At 36.7% G+C, this 25496-nt stretch overlaps 1 protein-coding gene across 1 annotated transcript; it reads right to left on the bottom strand.

Moving 5' to 3' along the window:
* Positions 1-12717: 12717 nt before the first annotated feature.
* NHLRC3 (NHL repeat containing 3) lies at positions 12718-25158 on the bottom strand. The gene is made up of 7 exons (XM_028106295.2): positions 24861-25158; positions 24269-24421; positions 23820-23967; positions 21461-21661; positions 19339-19430; positions 16074-16186; positions 12718-15319 (listed from the first exon to the last, which is right to left on the bottom strand). The coding sequence occupies exons 1-7, from the start codon at positions 24942-24944 to the stop codon at positions 15067-15069; spliced, it is 1044 nt and encodes a 347-aa protein (XP_027962096.1). The 5' UTR covers positions 24945-25158; the 3' UTR covers positions 12718-15066.
* Positions 25159-25496: the final 338 nt, after the last annotated feature.

Here is a 25496-nt window from a genome sequence, read left to right as displayed (position 1 = left end):
GGTTAAGTGTCTATTTAGGCTCAGGTCATGATCTTAGGGTCCTGGGTTCAAGCCCCCATCGGGCTCCCTGCTCAGCAGGGAGTCTGTTTCTCCCTCTCCTTCTGCCCTTCCCCCAAGCTTGTTCTCTCTCTCCCTCGCTCAAATAAATAAAATCTTAAAAAAAAAAAAAAAAGATGATGTGTGTTGGGGTCTTCCAAATAAGAGGCCTGTGGTTCTTTCAAGGTCCTACAATTGACTTGAATTTGAGGAAGTTACAAAGTTTTTGAGTCCTACAAAGTTCCTACTATCCCAATAGCTGTATCTGTTGAATTTCTTTCAATAACAATAATAATAGCTAGTATTTATTGGACTGTCTTTATGTGCCACACACTGTTCCAAGTTCTTCATGTGCAGTATTTCAATGAATCCTCATGACAATCTTATGAAGCAGGCACCATTGTCATGATCCCATTTTAGAGGAGGAGATGGGTCCGGAGAGCTTGAGTGACTTGCCTGAGATCACACTGCAACTAGAGGCTTTTCCAAATTCTTTCCTTTGAAGGTGAAGGACTCTCTGAGACCATGTTGCTGATTCCTACCCAGAGGTAATTTGACTATTCTGTGGATGTGCATTGTTAAAATGAAAATGTTTACTTCAGTATAATCCCCAAATACGGAGGTATCCATTTCCAAAGGATTCTTCTCATTTAGAAGTGCCTTTGGGGCATTTCCTTTTCTTTATTTGTTTTTTTTTTTTAAGATTTATTTATTTATTTAAGAGATTGAGAGAGAGAGAGAGAGTAAGAGAGAGCATGCCCGTGTGCGTGAGCAGGGGGAGGGGCAGAGGGAGAAGTGGGAGAGAATCTCCCACAGACTCCCTGCTGAGTGTAGAGCCTGTTGCAGAGCTCAATCCCACGACCCTGAGACCATGATCTGAGCTGAAACCAAGAGTCAGACACTTAACCAACTGAACCACCCAGGCGCCCCCCCTTTGGGGCGTTTCTTGCTCTATATCTGTGTATAGACTAGAAGTTTATTCAACATGCATTGACATTATGAGATCCAAAGGTACAGAGGAACAACTTGGAGGGAGGCAGATGACACACCCAGTAGGACACTACGTCTAGGAAGAATTTCCAGTTCCTCACTTCACCACTGTACCCCATGAGTCACTGTATTAGATGGTGGCATTCCAGGTTCTGGAGGTCCACTGATGCAGGAGAGGAGAATACAGGAGAACAGCTCATGCTATTGTCAATTTTCAATTTTCTCATAATGAGAAAGGTTAAGGGTTTTTTTACCCTTGTATATTCACATAGGAGAAAAAATGTTAATCTCTTTAATGCTTTGTTTCTGACTTGGCAACAGAGGGCTCCTTTGGGCCTAACAAGTGGCTCCTTAGGTTTTGGAGGAAGAGCCCTTCCTCCTTCCTGTGTTTGTGCCAACCACTGTGAGAGACTCTCCTTTGATATGCCATTGCTGTTCTTGACTCAACTCTGATACTCGAAATCCTGCCCTACAGCTCTCCTGTTCTCCACCACTGAGGGATCTTAGAATCCAGGTGCGATTGTATTAATTGAGCATTTATTATGTGCATAGCACTGGGCTAATATCAAAAATTTCAAAATTTCAAAAGCTATTAAAAATTATAGTCATGATCTTGATAGCTGATGTCATGTCAAATGTCCCTTTTGACAACTCATTTGTTTCAAACTTGCCTTTCCTATGTTCCTAGCCAGGAAAAGTAGTGGTTTTTATTATTATTATTAATTATTATTATTATTATTATTAACTATAAGCTGTTGTTTCTACATAGATACTTACAGGTCTGACATATCCAATTGGTTCAGGTAATAATCTTTGTGTGAATTTTTCAAATTAATTTAAGATTGACTTTAATCTCCAGCCATTTCTTGAGGAGTCAGATGCTTTATTGATGAGCTGAAATCTCTTTGTCCTATTTTCTTTGGTAGAAATCATCCATCATCAGCCCTATTAAGGCCCTGGGAGGCTAAAGACATTTTAGTCCATTCACTGTCTATAGTGAACTTGTCTTCTGCCTTTGGGAGTTATAACTTAGAGCATGCCCTGCAATAAGACTGTAAGGCCCACAACACATTGAGAGACTGGGCATAGAGTAACTCTTGAAAAAATATGTCATTGAGAGCCATACATTAATTAAGGAGAATGTGAAGTACTTTACTGTCAAAGCTACAAGTTGATAAGCTTGATATCCACTGAAATTATTCCCTACAGAAAGGGGAGGGACTTTTTCTAAGTCTGCCTGATAGAAGTGTTTTATATTTTCAAAAGCCTTAGCTGCCTGCCATTATACTACTTTGGAAAGCTCATGGTTGCATTATGTATCAACTAATCATAGAAAGTAATTTTTCTTAGTCCAAATCATTCTTACCTTTCACCTTTCCTATCTTTCATACATGCTCAACCTCTTCTTCACTAACCAAGGTTTACCACTCCTACCCCTTAAACTATGTAGCCCTATTTACATTGCTTTTCTTAACACTGTGCACTTACTAGCCAAATGTGCTCTACAATCCCTAATCCTTAATAATGCCTACTCGCTTTCTCTAGGCTGCAAATCATGCCTAAAGAAACTAAAGGAAATGAGAACACCTGACATTCAATATTCTTGCTCTCTGGTTTTAGTTGGCAGTGAATTCGCTCATTTTGTGTTTCCTGGCATCTGCTATTCAACAGCTGTTCACATTCTTTTTAACTTCCTCTTACACCTAATCACTTTCTCTCACTCTACAAATGCACTGGTGGGTCAAGGTTATCAAACAGGTATTCTCTCATGTACCATTCCTCCACCTGAAAGTCTCTTTTTTGTTGTTTTCATTCTCCATTTTCCCATCTTATTTTCGTTCTGTTTGCATTCTCTAATCTTCTGTTTTGTTTTTTAAATCAAATCTATCAAGGTTTAATTTACATTCAATACAACACATCCATTCTAAGTGTACAGTTTGCGGAATTTTGACAGATATACAATACCCATGAAACTATCACCAAAATGCAGATATAGAGTTTTTACATTATTTGAAAAAAGTTGCCTCATACCACTCATAGTTAATCACCAACACCCGTCGTGGCTTCAGACAAACACTGATCTGTTTTCTGTCACTATAGATTACTTTTGCCTTTTCTAGCATTTCAGATAAATGAAATCATACAGGGTGTATTTTTATTTCTTCCTTTTTGTGCTCAGCATGATCTTTTTCAGATTCATCCACATCCATGATTGTATTATTTTTATAAAGTTTTGTTTAAACACATCAACACCCATTCATTTACACATTGGCCATGTCTGTTTTCATGCTACAGTGTTACAGTTGAGTATTTGAAAAGACCACATGGCCCATAAAGCCTAAAATATTTATTGTCTGGCCCTTCACAGGAAAAGTTTGCCAACTCTTGATCTAAGTGGTCAAATGTTATATTATGAAGTTTTTTGTATTTCTTTATTATTCTTTTAATGTCTATAGGATCTGTAGTAATAAAACTATTTTCAGTCCTAATATTGGTAATTTGGGTTTTTTTCTTGATCAGTATAGCTAGAGGTTTATAAATTTCATTGATCATTTCTAAAGTCTAGCTTTTTATTTCAGTAATGTCTGTTTTCTGCTTGATTGATTTCCATTTATTTATTTTCTTCACTAATCTTTGGTTTAATTTGCTTTTCTATTTCTTTCTAAGGTGGAATCACAGACCATTAATTTTAGATTTTCTTCTTTCCTCCTATTTAAAATTATAAGTATATTTCTAAGCACTGCTTTAAATACATTTCATATATTTTGACCTGTATTTTTACTTAGTATTTTCTTATTCCTTCTGTGATTTTTTTCTGTGACATAAGTTATTTATAAATGTAATATTTAATTTTCAAATATTTGATGATTTTTCAGGTATATTATTTTTTATTTCTAATTTAATTCTAAAAGGAGAAAATATGTTATGATTCCAAAATGATTAAATTTATTAAGACTTGGTTTATGGCCTAGCATGTGGTCTTTCTTAGTGTCTGTTTCTTGTGCACTTAAAAGGAATGTGTATCCTGCAGTTGTCGTACATAGTGTTCTATAAATATCCATTTGGTAAACTTGATAGTGTTATTCAGATATCTAGATATTTTTTTGTGTGTCTAGTTGTTCTATCAGTTGCTGAGAGATGGGTTTTAAAATTTTCAACTTTGATGGTGGATTTGTCTATTTCTGTTTTATTGTCAATCTATTTCCAAAATATTGCTATTAATCATATATACATTTTGACTTTTAGCTCATCCTGACAAAAACAGATCCTGTTATAAGCTTTCTTTATCTCCGGTAATATATCTTATTCTGAAGGCTACTTTGAGAGTAATAGAGCTACTTCAGCTTTATTATAATTACTGTTTATAATGGAATATCTTTTTTCATCCTTTCACTTTTAATTATCTTGTCTTTATATATAAAGTTTATCTCTTGTATATTTTTTATTCAGTCTATCACTGAATATTAACTGGAGTATTTAAGCCATTTACATTTAATGTAGTATTTAATTATGACAGGGCTTAAATCTGCAATTATGCTGCTATTTGTCCCATTTGTTTTGTTCCATTTCCCTATTCTTCAGGCTTCTTTTAGAATTGACTATTTGTATAGCATTTTACTTTTTTTTATTGGCTATTACACGTTTGTTTCACTTTTGGTTACACTAGAAGTTACAATACTGCTCTTTACATTGTCAGAATCTACTTTCAAATGATATTGTATCATTTCTCATATTCTTAGGATAGTATGTTTTCTTTTCCTCATCTCATCCTTTATATTTTTATCATCTTTTTACTTCTACATGTTATATAAATTCATCAATGCATGTTATTAGTTTTGCTTTAAAGAGTTTTCTTTAAAAGAAATTTTTCTAAAAGAAAAAAAATGTCCTTTATATTTAGCCACAAATTTTCCAATTCAGGCCCTTTTTATTCCTTTGTGTAGATCCAAGTTTTCAAATGGTATCATTTTCTTTCAGACTAACAATCTTCATTTAATATTTCTTACAGTATAGATTTGATGGCAAAGAATATTCCAGCTTTTGTTTGCTTGAAATATCTTTACTTTTCTTCAGTTTTCAAAGAAACATTTGTTGGACATAGAATTCTAGATTGACCTTATTATTTTTCAGCAATGTAAAGATATTCCATTGTTTTATGATTTGTAGCCATTCTTATGCTTGTTCCCAGTATATAATAAATAACCCCTCTCCTCCAGTTTCTAAAAACATGTTCCTCATTTCCTTCTGAGCCTTTACTAGCGACACCTTTAAAATTCAAATTTTTACTAGCAATCTGTTTTCTGTATGTTTCCTGTGGTGGCTGTAACAAATTATCACCAACTTAGTGGCTCTAAACAACAGAAATTCACATTCTTTCATAATACTGAAGGCCAAAATCAGTAACACTAGGCCAAAATCAAGATCCAAGCAGGGCCATGTCCCCACTGGAAGTGCTAGAGAGGAATCCACTCCTTGCCTCTTCCAGCTTCTGGTGGCTGTTGGCATTCCATGGCTTGTGGCAGCATCACTCCAAGCTCTGCCTTCATGGTCACACTGTCTTCCCTTCTGTAAGTCAAATCTCCCTCTGCCTCCCTCTTACAAGGAAACATATGAGTATATTAGGGCCTACCCAGATAATCTAGGATAACCATATCTCAAAATCCTAAATGTAGTCACATCTGCAATGTCTTTGTTTTTTGTATATAAGGTAACATTCACAAGTTCTAGAGATCAGGACCTGGATATGTTGGGGATGGTGAGGGGCGGGTGGCATGATTCAAACCACCTATTTTTTCACATGAAGTATCATCCCAGCTTCACTGAACGTCAGTTGGACATACAAAATTCAGCAGTTGTGAGAAAATAACTTTCAAAAGTGAATTTATGGGGAGAAACAATAGGAGAGCAGGTTGGAGATACCTGTGTAAAATGTAATATAGAATACAGAATATTTTTGAAGTTTCTTTGAAAATTCAAACAGTGTTAAAATACAGTATTTCAATACCTAGTAAAAGACAAAAGATTCTTGTGTATAATTGGATGGGGAAGAAGTGGGAGAAGGTGTAAAAGTCATATCTCTGCAGAGAAGAATAAGCAATAAAAATGGCAATGCTTAAAGTCACCATATGAGTCAGGATATTCCAATGAGGCCCTGAATTCTGAAAAAGGAAATAAACCCAGAATTGGGGGATAAGGGGGAGATGGTGAAACAGAGACAAATGAATAAAGCCAAGCAAAAAGGAAATATGAGAGGAAATAGGTCTCAAGAAAATAGATGAGGGCAAGTGCAGGCTGCTGGAAGAATCCTACACTTGCCTGAAATGAAATCCAAGTAGATAAAATAAAAGATCATTTCACTTGAGAAGCTTAAGTCAGTTAATGATATACTAAACTATTAATACAAGGTAATGAGAGCCATTCATTCTGTCAATACTTGACAAGTATTTGACCACCTACTGTGTGCCAGGCACTTTGGTAATGAAAAAGCAAAGTCATCCCAGCCTTGTATTAAAGCTTATATTCCAGTGAGGGAAACAGGTTGATACATAAGTGAAAAATTAAATGAGCAGTATCAGAGAATTACAAAAGCTATAAAGAAAATAAATAGTGTAAGAGAATAGAGAATGATAGTGGATGCTTATTTAGAACAAACATTCAGAATGCACCTCTTTAAAGAGGTTGTATTTGAGCAGAATCTGAAAGAATATACAGATTAAGCCAAATAAAGATCTGGAGTAAGTGTATTCCAGGTTGATGGGAGAGTAGCTCAATAAATAAATAGTGGTATCTCATTTGAGAGTGGGAGAAAGGAAGCAAGTATCTATTTTGGATCTATTAAGTCTGAAATAACTGTTACATGTCCAAGTGGAAATGTCAAGGAAGCAATTGGCTATGCAAGTCCCTAGCACAGAACAGTAGTTTGAATCAGAGGTGTTAATTTGGGCATGACAAAGGTACATACCACCACCTACGGAAGTCTTGCCAGCAAAATAACCAAATTCTAATCTGACAAAGCCTCTAGAACTAACTACCGATTTACAGGAACTACAGAAGACAGAGTAACATGTTAAACGAATCCACAAGGATGTAAATCAACAAAATCCAGACTCTGGGAAATTGGAACTGATAACTGCTTTTTTCAACAAATACATTATAAAGGAAGAGAAAGTGAGACCCAGAGCTGGAGCCACAGAAAGCAAGAAAAAGAAGAGGAAGAGGAAGAAACTACAGATTAAATTTAAGGAACAAGTAAAAAAAAAAAATGGAATTTATTTCAACCCCGGAAATTTTAAAAATACATGAGATATTGAGGTAAAATCAGAACAAGGACAATATTTAATGGTACCAAGGAACTACTAATGTTAAAGGTGGTAACATTATGTTCAAAAAAATTATCATTACAGAAAACATGCTTAGTCAAAGAAATAATATGATGTTGGAGACAATATAAAATAATCAAAGGGCAGAGGGTAAGTATACAGGGATATCAATAAGATGACATTGTCTACAAGTTGATAATTGTTGAAATATTTCATTATATAAAGTTCAAAAAAATGGAGATAGAATTATTTGAATTTTATTATCTAAGATTTAAAATACAAATAAAGATGGAAACTAATGCAGTCATTAGTAAAGATGTAATAATTCAACATTACCAGTAATGAAGCTGTGATTACATTTTATTGCCTTCCAACCTGATTTTTAGGATGTCTGAAACAATTACTGTGAATACCTCTGTGGGACGCATAAAAAATCTACGAGACAAGTTTGCATTGAAACATGAGCTGCTGCATGTGAAAATGGTTTCTCTTAAGGAAAAAAAAATGACAGAAAAGCAGATATGTTCCCAGAGATGAACTGATAAAATAAATAAGTACACACATACATAAATACTTAAAGCTCTGTAAGAATCATTTTCCTTCGTTCTTCACAGACTAACTTCACTTTCATTTGGAAAATATTTAACAAAAGATTCAACAATTTAATATTTCGATGTGCATGATAATTTTTAATCTCCAAGTTAGGTGGAATTATTAGAAACACTGCCAAAAGGTCACACCACAAAGAAAGCAAATTATACAAATGAACAAAGAAATGGAGTAAAAACAAATTGTTGGTCATTATTATGAAAACCTAGTCACCTGCTGTGTTGTCTAATACAGTAGCCAATAGCCACATGTAACAATTTAAATTTAATTAATTAAAAATGAAGCTGAAAATTCAGTTCCTTAGACACACAACCTACATTTCAAGTGCTCAATGGCCCATGCTGGACAGCAGAAATTCAGAACATTACCACCATCATTTCTATCAAACCCTGACAAAGACTGTGCATCCAATCAGTGGTATATACACCAAATAAGAATACTTAGTATTTATTGAGCTACTGGCTTAAAAACCCTATCCCTTTCTCACACCTTCCTTGATTACATTTTAAAAAGTTTTTTGTTTTTTTTTTGTTGTTGTTGAAGGTATATTGTTTCATTTCACCTATAAAGATCCATGCATCTATTTCATTTTATCAGATGAAAATTAAATATGCACATTTCCTTCTTTGCTATGGCTACAAGAAATCTCAGAAGTCAGTTAATGCTTAATTGCCATAACTATTAATCCAGGTTTTGAATAAATGTATTTTCACACTGCTCTATGCAATTTTTGACATTACTCTATTTTAATGTATTTTAGAAATTTTATTGTAAAGAGGCTCAAATTCCTTTTGGAGATGGGTGGAACATAATTAATTGATAAATTCTACATCATGACACTCTACTGCCCTCTTTCTTTTAAGAATAAAAGTTCCAAGCAAGAAATTATTACCAAGTTTTCCAACAATAACCATAAGAAAAAAAACCTGTAATTAATCAACATATTGTACACATCAATGCTAAAAGCCATCATAAAATTAAGTAGTGATTCTTAATAAAATCCTGAGATTAAAGAAACTACTTAAAGGGCGCCTTGGTGGCTCAGTTGGTTAAGCGACTGCCTTCAGCTCAGGTCATGATCCTGGAGTTCCGGGATCGAGTCCCGCATCGGGCTCCCTGCTCGGCAGGGAGTCTGCTTCTCCCTCTGACCCTCCCCCCTCTCATGTTCTCTCTCTCTATCTCATTCTCTCTCTCAAATAAATAAATCTTAAAAAAACTACTTAAATATGAAAATTATCAAAACTCAATAGCAAATATCGTATTAATTGGCAAAGTACCAATTATTTCCATTAAAATCAGAAATAAGATAAAGATACTTGATATCACTACTATCATTTAACATTGTTTTGAACAAGGTAGCTAATGCATTAAAATTTTAAAAATCAAACGAGCAATAGATAATTGGAAGATGTATAGTTACCTTTATTTTCAGAGTGGTATACCTAGAAAATCTGAGTATCTATAATAGATAATTAAAATTAGTAAGAGTTTATTAAGGTGAATAGAAATCACATACATAAAAAGAACTGATACCTTTTCTCTATGCCACCAAAAAGTAATTTGAAATGGGGAAAAAGGGGCACCTGGGTGGCTCAGTCAGTTAAGCATCCGACTCTTGATTTTGGCTCAGACCATGATTCCAGGGTCATGAGGTTGAGCCCCAAGTTAGGCTCTGCAGAGCATCTCTCCCTCTTCCTACCCACCCCCTACTCCATTCCGTGCTCTCTCTCTCTCTCTCAAAAAGGGGGGCAGGGGAATCCTACCCTAATAGCTACAATTAATAAATGCAAAGGATAAATCTGACACAGGAACCTAAATGTGTCTCAAAAGAAATGCACAGAATCTAAATTGAAAAAAAAAAACAATAAAATCTTAACAAAGGACATAAAATAAGACATAAAAGCAGAGTAACTTATTTTCCTGGATATAGACTCTTAAAACTATAAAAAATATCCATCCCAAACTAATGCAGATGAATTTAATATTGAATTTCTTAGGAATGTTTTTTATCTGTAAGAAGACACCCAACAAAAACAGTGGCTTAAATAACTAAAACATTCAACTATCTTGCATAAAATATCTGGAGAAAGGGATTACCAGGTCAGTACAGTGGTTCCCCAATCATAAAAACCCAGCCTCCTTCTATCTTTCTGCCTTCTTTAAGAATGTTGGGTTTGTTGCTTTATAGTACCATGATGACTGCTGCAACTCCAGGCATCACACTCAAGTTCAAGTCAGGCAAGAAGGGAGAAGGCAGTGGTGCTAAGTATACCTACTTTTTTTTTTTTTAATTAAAAAAGCAAATGATTCTCCAGAAATCTCCCAGTAGACTTCCATTTACATTGCATTGGCCAGAATCATATCATGTGACTACCCCTAGATGCCAGTTAAGCTGAGAAAGCAAGCACCTCACTCTTCCAGTCTTCAAGGTGGTATACAAGATAAGAAAGTTGAATGGGTGTTTATTTAGCCAACCAAGTGTTAATATTTACCACAAATTCTAGTCAGAATCTCACTTTTTTCATTCAAACTGTTCTGTATTCCGAAGTAGAATGTATATTCCAGAAAAGGAGTCTTCACCTTGCTCACCACCATATTCCTGGTATCTAACATGTAGTCATCTGTTGGATGACTAAAAATAGCTTTAGTGAGAACTGAAAATATCTCTGCTTTTTAAAAGTGGCCATTTCTAGATGATAGACGACTTAATGTATCACAACTATATCTTTAGTTCTCAATAGTGGGACTAAACAGAATCATACAACAGGGAAGGTCATCTGGTCTCACCATCTTCCCAGAGTAAGAATTTCAGCCCAAAGGTGGCACGGCTGCCCATATCTGGCTTACATAGCACAAAAAAGGTGTGGTGAGTGCTTACTGTGTGTCAGGGCCTAGGTGTAATGTTTTACATGCATGATTTCATTTCTATTCACAATGATCCCATGAGGAAAATACTATCATTTCCGTTTCACAAAAGAGAAAAATGAGGCAGTCTCAAAACAACACAGCAAGTAAGTGGCAGGGCCTGGATCGGAACCCCAGTCAACCTAACTCTAGATTTCAAGTTCTGACTCACTGAACTTTACCACTTTGAATATGAACACAGTCTGTTCCACTGCTACACAGCTCTTTGCTAGAATGTTCTTTCCATAAGCTGGACAAACTGGCCACACTGTTATTTCTACTCGTTATCTTCATTCTGGAGGAAAGCTCAATAAGTCTGTTCATGCTACTATATGATCACCCTTTGAAGGTCTCAGAATTATTTCCAAACACCATGTTATTTTGGTCAACTGTTTTTGGATTAGAGTCTATTTGTAGGATTCTCTCTTAAAGGTAGCATCCAAAAAGAAACTACACCACAAATCTGTTTACCAGGGTCATAAGACTATTGTAGGGGTTAAAAACAGGCTGCCCCAAGATAGGCCACTTTGGCATAAATTACATACAAGCAGAATTAAATCGTAACAATATCCTTTCATTGTTTACAATGGAAGAAATGAAAGTTTCAAAAAGTGCTATTTTTCATTGCTTAAATTCCACTCAGTTCTTACATACAAAGGTACTATCTACATGTCATTAAATGTCTAAAGGATTAACTTACCCCATAAACTCATGGATTCTATGGCTAAGTGTCTGATGGAAAAATTACTTGGCCTCTCCATAAATAATCAAATTTTATTTATAAGATGGTCAGCAACCACAAGGCAAAATTGTTTAAAACAAACAAACAAAAATCTAGTAAGGAAAAAAGGAATAATTCTCTGTTAATACGGATGCATTTTCTATTGTACTAAACTCATATTCAAGTTATAGTTTAAAATGAATTATTCACTTCTGGCTGTTGGTTTGGCTTTTATTGAAAAGTTGTTTTTCTTAAACATGGAAATGTCCAATTAAACAATAAAAATTTCCAATAACCCTTGGAAAATATGTCACCTATAAGCTAATTTCCTCAAGATATATAAGCTATAGAAAAAGAAGAAAAATTAAAAGTATGGTTAACTTCAATTTTTTAAAAAAATAGAAGTATAAGGAAGGCCCACAGCTGGGTTCAAGAAATGCTCATAAGCAAGACTCTACTGCCCTCTTTTGTATCAAGAATATAATGCAACCTAAGTGCCAAATAAGGCAACCCCCCAGGATGAAGTGAAAGGAAATGGTTTTCTGGGCTTCTTTGTCCAGATGGATGGTCAGCTACCAAGGCAGAGAACACTTGTCTAAGTGCCTTCACACATTTGTTGTTTCATGTTTTTGTTGAATAAATGAATCTTACTCTGACTTTTCTAAAAAGTTTTTTTATTTGATTATTGCTGAAATTTTAGAGTCAAGAGTAAAATAAAGTCATACATTCAAGTTTTTTGTTTTTTTGTTTTTAATGATTCTAACGGATTTGGTGAGTCAAAGGAGCAAAAATCTGACAGTTTCCAGTTGTCCTGTGGGCTCTCCAATCTATCCTGCTTTCAAATCCAGTGTTTAAAACCAACAAAGGTGAACAAAAGTTGGGACTTGAGTGCCTTTATTTAGCCTGACAGCCACAATGCTTGAAGCAATCTTTTAATCTGTTAAGTGATCTAAGCACAAATTATATGGGTCTTCTTAGTTTACCATCAGATTGAGCACAGGTTTTCTCTGAGGACACAAACATTCCATTGCAGAGACCTGATGTCACGGTGGAGGTTAGGGAAGATAGCTCCAGCCTTCCTTTGGTTTTCCAATTTAGAAGCCACCCCACCCCCACCCCACCACACACACCCCCTAATAGACCTAGAAAGTAGGGGCATAAAGAGGTTCCATTTCCAATGCACAAATATATGGAGTTAGCTAGTATCACTATTATTTGTACCCACACCCCATCTCAGCCAGGCTGTTTTCTTTTGGACTTCTGAGCGATCTCTAACAAAATGTGCTTCAGCTTACACTTCACATGCGAATGAAGGAGGATATTCTCACAGCGCCAACCTGTGATTTCAGGATTGCTGAAATTCTTCAGTGGAGTAAGAAGTTATAAACTGTTTTTATAACAATAAAATCAAACATTAAATAGAGAGCCAGATAATATTGTCTTTTCTTTCCAAAAATTTAATTTGTATCTTTTAAATGACAATAAGACATTTTCTCAAATCATTTAATCAATTAATCCAAAGGAAAAAAGTGAAATACTATGATTACAGGGATGCTAATAGACACTTCTAGCAAGACATATGGCAACAAAATTTTCAGCAAGTTTTATAAGAATCTGGTATAAAGTAAAGTTGAATATAACATTTTTAAAAGGACAAGATCAGTTTACCTAACCTGCATTCCCTAAGAGACATTTGCACTTCTTGTCCTGGCTTAAAAACAAAACAAAACCCTCAAATCACTTTCTTTTTATACAAATAAATTTACTGTATTGGCTAAGCTGCATAAAGTTCATGAGGATAAGTTCTGAAAAAAGCAATAAACGCACAATTAAAGCAAACTTGATGGTTGATAGCAGGTAAATAGCACATTTAGAAGGATTTTTGTTAAGAATTTCTGCCTTTAAAGTACTCCAAACCATTTATTTCAGAAGGTACATTTGTATCTGTCATACACCTGATCCTAACAGCATTCCTGGAGAAGGAATTTTTACTAAAGAGAAAAAACTAAGAAAAACTCATTTAAGATCATACAGCTTGATGAGTGGCACAAACACACTTATCAAAGGCCTTGGAACACGAAGTTTCCTGTTGGTTGATTTACCTTCCTAACTGCATCAAGACATGATTCAAGCATTAAAATAGTTTGAATTCCCTGAGGTCTGCAAAACAGACTGCAGTCATAATGGGTGATGAGAAAAGTCAGCTCAGGATTTCTCACATGCTACATGATTTGCAGGGCAAGACTAGAATAAAGGAGGAGACGGATACAAGAAAAGGGGAGGAATGATCTGAAAGATCATCATATGGCCAGGTTCAACCAAAACCCAGAATAAACTAGAACAAACTGAAAAGAAGGAGAAGCAAATATTAAAACCAAAGGGGTAGAGAGGCCTAGAAAGGTAAGAAATTATTCACCTTAATAGTGCAAAGTATTCAGTACACATCCCCATATAAATAATTCTAAAACTTCTTTGAGGTAGACAGATGCTAGGAATGAAAAGAGTACATATTTAACAAAAAGAAAAAAGAAAGGAAAGAGGCCCTGAAGAGAGGCCCCAATTTTTAATGTTACCTTTAATAAAAAAAAAAACAAAACATTGTAGTTAGTACTTGTAAAGATCCCTTTCAGTAAAGTGCTTAAATGCCTGTTGTTTTATTCCTACACTGAGAGGTTGAGATTAAGTATTTTACAGCTAAAGGACCCAAGCCAAGATGGGCTTTTAAAAGAAAGCCTACCAAAGCTCCCAGCAAGTTTGTAACTTTTTACCACTTGTCCACTTGGACCACCTTGTTTTCTTTCCCCTTTCAGTTTCTCAAGTTGGAGCTCAAATTGACTTCCCTGGCAAAATCTCCCGGATTCCCTCAGTCAGAAGTAATGTTCCAACTTCCAAAAGTCCTGCTACACTTAAGCCTTGCTGTCACCGTGTTGTATCAGTTTGCACACTTGTCTCCCCAGTGGACTACAAGCTCCTGAAAAGGCACACAAAGATAAACCTGCTTCTTCATCTCTGATTCTTTAGGAGCTAGCATCCTATGGGTACTCATTAATCAAGAGCCCATCTGACTTGATCTCGCAGAATGTACATTTTATATAAGGTGAACAAATTGGAGGTTTGCAGTTCTTCTCATAAAATTCAAGATATCCCGCAAAACTCATTTTTATTCCTTTCCCTCTTCCTCCCAGGGAAAATTAGTCTACCAGAGCAAATACCCAGGTTACAACCTCAGTCCCTCTTTCCAACTCCATTTTTTTAAATATTACATTTCCTTCATTAAAATATTCTAATGCACTTACAAGTAAAACTAAGTCACAAGAAGAGCAACAAAACATATGGTTCTTCAGGATATAAAAACAATTTTTTCTCATCACCAGGTCACGGAAAAATAAAGAAACACTTTTTTATGCTTGAACATTATTTGTAAGGGCTTAACAATGAATTTGAGAATCTGAACTTCCGCTTGAAAGACCTCCACGAAAGGAAACATTACGAACCGAATGAGGGAAAATGGCTATTCATAGGGACATATTTTTGTACTTGCTTTGCTCCAATTTCTGCTACATAGATTGCTCCAGTCTTCCCACTGACATCCAAGAGATGAGGTAAAACTTGATCTGCTAGTTGGATCGAGCCGATTACAGAACAGTTACTGATGCTTCCCACTGGGGGCGCTGCCACCAGTAAGAGCCTGCTAAGTTTCAGCTGGGCTACAACCACGTACTTCCCGTCCGGAGTAAATCTAAAGAGAAAGACATTTTATAGAATGTATGCAAAATTAATATAAATGTTGACTTTCTCAACGTTTTTATCTCCTGTGACGCTAAACAACAATAGACATCTCCACTTGCTGAAGGATGCCAAGGAGAATTTAAAATTTGTCTAAGTCTGTTGATGAGGGAATAGATTTGTGATGGTAGACATAGCCAAAGATGAGTTTCAACAAACAAAAATAATATGCGAGTACCACACAAAATGAAACTAATGGAAAGTCGGTACTAGGCTGACACCATAGACTCAAGATTTCTATTTTCATTCTGTGTTTAGAAATTCATCACATGTATCCCGAGGGTGAAGGCTGTAGGAGGTCCAGCATATGTTATCTCTGAGACCTGGATCCCACAGTGCACGGGGAGTTTAACTGCTTTCGCTCTGCTTGGGATTTAAAATACCATTACGTGTTCTAGGCATACTTGGTTCTGTCCCCTTTTCACCTGCTGAAAATTAATAATATTTTAAACTTTCAGCTAGCTCTTCAGAGAAACGAACATAAACCAAATAAAACAAGCATTTTTTTTTCTTTCAAGATTTTATTTAAATTGTAGTTAGTTAACACATAGTGTAGTATTAGTTTCTGGGGGAGAATTTAGTGATCCATCACTCGCACATAACACCCAATGCTCATCACAGCAAGTGCCCTCCTTAATGCCCATCACCCACTTAGCCCATCCCCCACCCACCTAATAAAACGAGCATTTTAAAAGAAAAAAAATCACCTGATTGAAGAAGGTCCCTCTTCCGTGAAACAATTATTCCATGCTCCTAACCACTCCCCGGTGTCTTTATCAAATACTTGAATTCTTTTATTTCCTCGGTCAGCAACCCACACCTGAGAAACCAAAAAAGTGTTTCTAGGAAAAGATCCACATCATAACGAGAAAGAAAACAGAAGGGGAGAGGGGAGGTGTAAATGTTTTATTTCCATTAGTTTCACATACATCACCTCATTTAGTACTTAGAGGACCCCAAAGAAGAAGTTATTAAAAGCCCTATCTTCAGACACAAAATTAAAGTTCGAAGTGAGCTTACAGTGGGAGAGCCACTTATGGCCACCTGTCTTAACCCAAAGCCCATACATAATGATCTGTTCTACTAAACATTTGAGTAACTAAAAAAACTGGTCTTCTGTTGTGATGCAGAGGATTAGCACAGTACTGAGAAGCAAGAGAATTCATTCATTCCTCCAACAGGCATTCTCTGTCCCGCTGAGTTCTGCTAACCTGTCAGTCCCTGGGTTAGGTTAGAAGACAAAGACAAAGAAATGCAGCCTAGTTCCTCAGGAGCTCAGGCTAGGGGGGAGCCACGTATTCATTCCTATTGCAGTATCACTAAACATCTACCTGCTAGTTACCAAAGAATGTCCAAAGTGCCAAACCACCGAAAGAGGATGCTTAGAAGACTTTAGTAGCATCTCAAGAATGACAGTAAGCTAACAACAGGTTTAATTTAATTTTGCTATAGGCTGGAATGAGTTATTAAGGAAACTATTGTTATAAAACAGGAAAACAGATTCACTCTAAATGACATTTCATGTACTGTATTTTTAATGTATGCAACCTACGGCATACATACAGTGAAATGATTTTATGATATGAGGCTAGGATTGTAGAGGGGTATGTAAGAATGGACTGGAAGTGTGGGCCAGCCCTGCTGACCTCTACCTCCTCCTTTCAGGATCACTGGATTTCTTGGGTTTGTGGATTCCAGCACTATTTCCTCAGGGTAACCCTGACAATGTTATCTGTCAATGCCTGTGAGTTTTAGTAGCCACTAAATTCATCTATAATAAGAAACAAATACAGACTCATTGTATCATTTTAGAAAGGTTGTTGATCCCTAAGTAAGATAATTTCTCAAGCTCCTTTCCTGATTCCTGATTCTTTAGTAAGGATGAAGATTTTGGGATTACTGCCTTAGAGGAGTGACTAAGGAAGAAATATAGTTTAGACCCCAGGATTGAATATTTTAGATTGTTAGCATTATCTTTCCTACTGAACAAATCTTGATTATGAGAAATCTTGTTTAAGAAGCAATAGCAGGGGCGCCTGGGTGGCCCGTTTGGTTAAGCCCCCGACTTGAGATTTCAGCTCAGGTCATGATCCACAGGGTTGTTTTTTTTTTTTTTGATCCACAGGGTTGTGAGACTGAACCCCGGATCAGGCTCTGCGTTCAGTAGGGAGTCTGCTTGAGATTCTCTCTCTCCCTCTCCCTCTCTCCCTACCCCAACCTGCATATGTGCACGTGCATGCACTTTCTCTCTCAGTCTCTCTCTCTCTCAAATAAATAAATCTTAAAAACAAAAAAACAAAAAACCAGCAGCAAGTTCAGCTCTGGAGCTAATTAACTATTCCTATAGGGTTGAGGTGATGGCTAAATGAGTTAATCATGTAAAATGCTCTGGATGGCATTGACTGTTGTTAAAACACAAGTGTGCGGAAATGAACACCCTCAGTTTTCATCATTCTGTAATGCCAGAGTATCCCCATCAAATGTTCTCCAAGCTTTCTCAAAAGGGCACTTATCACTATGGAGAATTCACCTGGATCTAGGTCTTGCCTGCTCAGAAACTTGATCTTATTCTTATTCAATGAAGGAAGTAGTTAACCGGGCTCAGGAGGGTAATGTGTTTAAAGCCAGAATTCCAACTTTCTAGCTTCCCATTTACAAACAAAACTCACAGGTTCAGTTATCTTCCTATCTACAATGGAAAATACTTGAAGATTTTATGATCAAAACATTCTCACTTTGTCTACATAGGAAGCCAAATCACAATCCAAAGTTCGTTTACTGAACACAGAATCAGAAGTAGAAATGGATTAAATTTCTAACAGTATGAAGCCAAGATAGTTTGATGCATCCATCCTGCAAGACATTTAGTCACTTAACAGTTACTCATAAGATGACTACTGTGTGTCAGGCACTGAGATATAATAAAGCAAAAGAGATTCAGTATATGCCCTCATACAGCCTACATTCTGTTAAGGGAGACGACTGATCATATTATAGAGTGATAATTACTATAACGGCAAAGTACAGGCTACTACAGGAAAACAGAAGGAGAAATTAATATAAAACATTTTCGGTGGGGGTTTGGTCATAGGAAAGTAACCCCAAGGAAGTGATATATATGCTTAAAGGTGGATAAAAGCAGAAGAGGTAGCAGTGGATAGGGTAGGGAAAAAGAAATGGGTTGAAAAGCATCAGTTAAGGGTGCCTGGGTAGCCCGGTTGGTTGGGCAACTGCCTTCGGCTCAGGCCGTGATCCTGGAGTCCCGGGATTGAACCCCGCATCAAGCTCCTGGCTCAGCAGGGAGCCTGCTTCTCCCTCTGAGCCTCTCCCCTCTTATGCTCTCTCTCTCTCTCTCTCAAATAAATAAATAAAATCTTAAAAAAAAAAAAAAGAAAAAGAAAGAAATGCTTCAGTTAAAGTTTTCCATTCCCCAGAGTGGAGCTAGTGAGAACAAAGTTGCCTGAGTGGCTCTTATTTTCAAGCATCCAAGATTAATCTCTCCCATCTCCCTCTTGATCAACATATTCTAGAATTAATTTAATTCTAAAATTAAAAATATATTCAAACACTCCTAGTAGTTTTCTTAGTAGGAGGGCAACTCTTTCCTTTTTCAGGTAACTTAAGTTCTATTCCATTATTTGTTCCTTCCACCTTTAAGTGACACAGGTAATCTATCTTATTCATTTCTAAATATCTGGGGAACTCTCTTCATTATAGGACATGAACATTTATAAGAATATGTGGGTATATCTAGCCCCAGAGGAATTGCCCAGACACACCCAGATACACATAACCACGAACATTCATACATATTCAGATATCCAGACACACATGTGCACCAAGATCCATATAGAGGTCCATACGCCTACACACACACACACACACACACACACACACACACACACACACACACACACACACACACACACACTCAGACACACAGTTCCATACACAATGACAGTGTATTTTTACCCGACCAGATGAATCAACGGTAACACTGTGAGGTATGTTGAACTTAGCAGGCCCCGTTCCACGTTCTCCATGCAGCCAAAGCATCATGAAATCTGACAATGGCAAACATCGTTGGTCAGAGCAACATATAAACTACCTTATATATCTGCGTGCTATATCTTATGGCTTAAGTTGCAAATAAACTATTCAATTATACCCCCAACTGATCAGGATTTCTTGGCTTTCTGTGTATATACCAGTTTGCCTAATTGTTATGCTTTACCCCCCCCCCGAAATTCCTTTTGTTTCAAGCAATTAATCAACTTCTTTACTATCTCCACTTGAGTTTTTCATCACTCAAAACCACTGTGTGATTCATGTCAGTGTCTCCCTTCCCAACTATTCTGTTATTTGGTATTACAATTCCTGTGAGCTTAAAAATTCACATTATGTTTTTATAGTCTGTCTCCCTTATTACCCCTGTTCTAGGCTGAATTTTACCTCTACCCCAAAAGATATAACCAAGTCACAGGTACTTCTCTACTTGTGAATGTGACTTTATTGGTCATAGACTTTTGCAGATGTATGAAGTTAGGGATCTTGTGATGAGATAGATCCTAAATTTAGGTGGACCCTAAATCCAATGACTAGTGTTCTTGTAAGAGAAGGGAGAGGGAGATTTGAGACACAGAGACACACAGAAGGCAGCCATCTGAAGACAGTGGCAGAGACTGGAGATATGCTGCCACAAGCCAAGAATGTCTAGAACCATGGGAAGCTGGAAGAGGCAAAGAGGGATTCTCCCCTAGTGCCATTAGAGGGAGCAGGGCTGGCCTTATAGATTTCAGACTTCTGGATTCCAAAACCATGAGAGAATAAATTTCTGTTTAAGCTATTCAGTCTGTGGCAATTTTTTATAGCAGCCACAAGAAACCAAGATACCTGTATCAATCTGTCTCCTGAGTTTGGTTGTTTCTTTCGCAGCATTTTTTTGATTCTTGCTTTATCTGCACCACCTCCCTTTAACTATCACCACCAAACTTAGTTACTGGGTAATAACTTAACCGTATAACCTTCATGTAGGAGTTTATGCTCTGTCCAAATGACAGAGCTTACTGCAAATACATCCTGATACAGTATTGTGTCTTATAAAAACTCTGCTTCTATAACATCACTTTCCTACTAAAAAAACCTCAGACATTTTAAAAGCAAAATTATGGCTTCAAAATTCTTAGATAAGCCTTCAAGAACATCTCAAATCTTTTTTTCTAACTCTTCCAAAATTACATCCTAAGCTCCCTTCCTAGAAGACTTGCTAATTACCTGTAGACCTTGTGTGATAGAGCCTTGTGAATGTTCCTCCCATCCATCTTCTCCTCCCACCAAAACCAGTTTAGTTCAAGAACCACTTGCTTTATGAATGCTTGCCCTCCTTATCCAGTCAACAGTAATTTCTCCTTCTCCAAATCTTATTTTACTTTAACAATCAATACCACAGAATAGCATTTAGCAGTTTCATCTGAAATAGACCTGCACCTAGAATACTACTGAGGACATACAGCAATCAATACAATGAAACTTTAGCTGATCAATCAAACTGAAGGGTCTCTCAGCTCTGGGATGCCAGGTTCCTAACCTTCTCTTTCTTAATTGGATAGGACAAACACTTATTTCTTCAGCCCGCTATAAATTCCCAAACTGCCTCCAATTTAATTCAAAGGAATAAGCAAGCATATTATCAGAATCATTTATTATTGGCCATCCCACACATCCCACTCGAGCCCCTTACACACAGCTTCATATATAATACAATATACAATAGTTGTAGGGGTGCCTGGGTGGCTCAGTCAAGTGAGTTAAGTCCAACTACATTTCAGCTCAGGTCATGATCTCAAGGGTCGTGAGATGGAGCCCTATGTCAGGCTTCTCGCTGGGTGTGGAGTCTGCTGAAGATTGTCTCTCTCCCTCTCCCCCTGGCCCCCACCCTCAGATCGTATTCTCTCTCTCTTAAAAAAAATACACACACACAGACACACACACACACACACACACACACTAGTTATAATATTAAACCAAGTATTGAAAAATTAAATACAACCAACTTATTAAAAAGGATTCTTATGATACCATGCAAGCCATGTACCTTGGGACAGTTTGATCAATCTGTTATTCAATCCTCCATCTCCATCCACAATGTAAATATCTCCTGTGTCATCTACAAATAATTCTGCGGGATTATCAAATTGCAGGGGATTCAAACCAGTGCCTTTTTTGCCTGGGGTACCCAAGACTTGAACAAGATCACCAAAGGAATTGTATTTTTTAATAGTATGACCATAGGATCCTATAAAGAAAAACATGCACACGTTACAAATATAACCACTGTCCAAACATTCATGTTTTTCAAGTAAGCAGAGAGCAAGAATTTAATAGAATTTGACAGTAATAAAAAGTTAATAGGCTCAGATAATTAAATGCTATAGTTCACAAGCAACAGAGCTTCTTCATTAGTTACAACCAAATCTGTCATGAATTAAAATTCAGGTACTCCAAAATAAGTAGATTTTAAATTCAAATAAATAAGACCAACAAAACTGGCTCCTTATACAGAAGGCTCATGATGTTAAATTATAGGCACATCATTTTCTTTTGTAATCATAAGTATGACAGTACAACTTTGAATAAACATTCCTTGCAAAAAGAAATCAAGAAGGAACTGGAAAGGAACTTATGTTTGAAAATCATTATTTCAGTCAGTCATGTGCAAATCTCAAATTTTAGTAGGTCAACAAAAAAGTTCACTATAATACATATTTTTTTAAAACTACACTTTCTCATAGTAGAAACAAGTGCAAAACTCAACCCATTAACATTTTTCCTAAGAGAATAAATCTTTCTAAATCACTAGTACCTTATTTTCTCACTTATATCAAGACTTCTTTGAATTAAAATTATCTTACAAACGAAAACATAAAGTACAGTATTAATAATTAGGAAAAAAACATAATGTGGTTAACAGAAATCAACTTGAAGGCATACCAAGACCAAACTAACTGGTAGGCATGCAAAAGATGAACTGGATACACTGAACTCACTGGCAATAAAGTGAATCAATTTGCATTACAATTCTATCTTAAAAAACGTTTTTATTGTTATACCTGATTTGAATGCTTGAGGTAATTTGTAGCAACAAGAGAACAAAATATTATTAAAGAAAGCAACCTTCAAAGTTTCTAAAGAACTGGCAAAAGACATAGAACACCAGTATATAACATCGTTTTGTTTTGTTTTTTAAGGCTCATTTACAGCCACATTTTTATTAAAGGGAATGTATTTCTTCAAAAAATGGGAAGGAATATAAAGAGTGTCTTCAGATCCGTGCATGAAAAAAAAAACCCTTTAATGGAAAAAAGAGGTCATCTGTGTTTTTTTTTATTTCTGGGAATCAATGAAGTATTTTATAAAAAATGATCACATGAATGGAATAAATTAAAGAGTAAAGGCCTTTAACAGGGAGTTCTGGGGGGAAAAAAAGAAGTCAAAATAGTCATATTTCATTATAGCATTACAAGGTACTCAGAAGTAGTCTCGATTTTTTGTTTAACCAGAATTTTATCATCCAAAATACATTTTGAAAGCAATGAAATTAGCTGAGGCTCAGAAATCTTTTGGGTTCTGAGAACAAACGGTAATGGCACTTCTAACAAAAACTGAGAGTTCATTAATTCCAAAATGGTATCTGAATTTGCCAGAAATGAAGAAACAGGATGTCCTTCAAGCCAAGACTGTAACTGGGCCAAAGACTGTCTTTATGATCACATTCATTCCTGAGATCCTGCGATAATAATGCCAGGTTATCTCTGGTACTGTCTTAAGCCACAAGAACATGCAAACAGCTATCTCTGAAAACACCCAGAGCTATAAATCCAACTGTCCCTACTTTGATTTGCAACACATTCTACTAAAAGTATTTGGTGGAAAGAAGATTTCAGACATGCTGCAGTAGGTAGGATTTCAGAAACATTTAACACCAGCTGTCTCTGCAAATCTTGCATTTTGGGCAACAAAGCAGTTCTGGTTTCTTAGCACAATTTCTTTTGAAAGTGAACTGGTAAAGGAAAATAAGACAAGGACTCCCTTCATTAACTTACAGAGATTGCTATTTTTTGGGCTTCATAGAAGAGGTTTAAAATTGCTGTGAAGAGCAACTGATGCGTTAACAAATCATAGAAATGATCCCTGAAAGTATGGTCTCACAACTGATGCTTTAAAGAGGAAAAGTCCCTTGACAAGTTAAAGGAAAAACCATAATAATTATAGCCTCCTTGTTAAATATCTTGACTCTACAGAAGCACAATATAGAGGTTTTTAGAAACAAGTGATTTCAAAAACAATTAAAGAAATTACGATTTAGCAACTCTTGATTTTAAAGCATACAAGCAAGAACATGGGCAAAAATATGATTTCTAGCAAGAAAATTTAATAGATATTACTACACATACCACTTCCTACATCCGTGATCCAGACAGACTGCTCATGTAGTGTACTGGCTGCAAATATACCATGAGGTGTGTCAACTGTATAATTCCAGGATCGTAGGAAATATCCATCCTCTGTGAACACTAATACTTTTGGGATGTTATCCCCTCTCTGAAGGTATATAAAAATAACTGCTTAGATAGGATCAGTTTTTAGAAAGTAATCTTTATTTTGGTAGAGAGAAACAAAAATTAAAGGTTAATCGAGAAATTTAATGTTTAAAAAACGAGATTCAAAACCTAACAATATCAATATCTACTACGTTCAAAACCAAAGTATTTACTTAAAACCAACTCAAAAAAACTTCACAAACAGCATAATATAAACATATATGGTTACTTAGTACAGCAAAAGAAGAAGAAATTGTTTCTTTCGTGTTCATAATTTTTTTTTTAATCCCAATTTTACTAACCTGGGCTATGTAAACCAATCCACTGAGGGAGTCAATTGCAACACAAAATGTTGCTCCAGTAAAGTATTCTGAGTGCTTAGGCCAACCCACATCCAGCCGGTAAGGAATTTCCTTGGTTCTCCAGGAAATTTGAAAAGCAAATTTCCTTAAAACCTTTAAAAAAATAATCAGAAGATTAAGATTCCGTTTACCCTCTACGTTAAGAAAACAAAGGAAAAAAAAGGGCTTATTTTTCAAGCATGCCCTGACAGCTGACACAGAGGTGTTGAGACTGCTGGACAGAAATGATTCGGAAGAAATGGGTTTATAAGTCTAAAGACCAAAGTGATCACAATACAAATCTGCAAATTATTTGAAGATGTAGTGGGATCTGGAGAAAGAAAGAAAACAGGAAAATGGCGATGTATCATATACAAACTTTTTAACACCAAGAAACAAAACAGGACGTCGGCAGTTCCGCTCCCCGTGCAGCTTTTGCAAAGACAAGCTAGTGCGGGCGCCAGGGCCCGCCACCTCCATCCCAAGACAGCCGGTCGCCTCTCAACAGTGCTATCCACACACCCAACAGACATTTCTCCCCTGCTCAACTCACCGGGGAGGCACAAAAACGCGAATGCAAAACCAGTAATGCAAGAAGGAAGCCAGCGCCGGCCAGGCAGACCCAGAATCTTCCCATGACGAAACGGTAGGGTCCGCAGGCGGCTGGGGGCCACCAGACAGCCTCAGCTCCACGCGGTTCGTCGCTGTACACGGCGTCGGCCCCACCTCGGAGCCGAAGTTCCTATCTCCAGTTCAGTCTCCCTGGACGTGCAGGGTTTGAGAACCGGACTCGGGTGAAAAAAAAATCAGAACTCGGGTAGCGGTTTCCCGGAACATTCCCGGGTCCACGCCCCCAGGTCACGTGGCTCGGGCTGACCCACTGACCGCCCCTTTTCGCCCCTTGGGGCGGTCCAGGCGGCTGACTTCTCCCGTCCGCCAAAAATAAGGGCATCCATAGATATGCCTCAACCACTCGACGTTCATTTTTTTAAAAATTCGGATTGAAAAATCAGAGTCAAGCACACTCAAACCCAAAACATAGAGATGTGATCCTTAAAAGATGACTTTCAGGCTCTGAGAAAGATTTAAGCTGCATCCGATTCCGAGGCATCCAGGCATTCGCTATGAACACCTACGTTCCCACACCAGGACCACCCCTCCCCCCCCCCCCCGCCCTTGGCTTTCGGGA

Source organism: Eumetopias jubatus, unplaced genomic scaffold (genome assembly GCF_037043125.1).
Source record: "Eumetopias jubatus isolate StellerSeaLion01/CBP00866 unplaced genomic scaffold, mEumJub1_p1.0 scaffold_3, whole genome shotgun sequence".
In the NCBI taxonomy this organism is placed as follows: Eukaryota; Metazoa; Chordata; class Mammalia; order Carnivora; family Otariidae; genus Eumetopias; species Eumetopias jubatus.
Note: the sequence above shows the minus strand (reverse complement) of the source record. Positions and strands in the feature narration are given on the sequence as shown.

Excerpts from the sequence above, each read along its gene's own strand:
- NHLRC3 (XM_028106295.2), bottom strand. The coding sequence starts at position 24,944 with ATGGGAAGATTCTGGGTCTGCCTGGCCGGCGCTGGCTTCCTTCTTGCA. Across the intron at positions 21,662-23,819 it reads GATCACGGATGTAGGAAGTG|GATCCTATGGTCATACTATT; the intron begins GTATGTGTAGTA and ends TTTTCTTTATAG. Across the intron at positions 19,431-21,460 it reads ATTGATCAAACTGTCCCAAG|ATTTCATGATGCTTTGGCTG; the intron begins GTACATGGCTTG and ends TGCCATTGTCAG.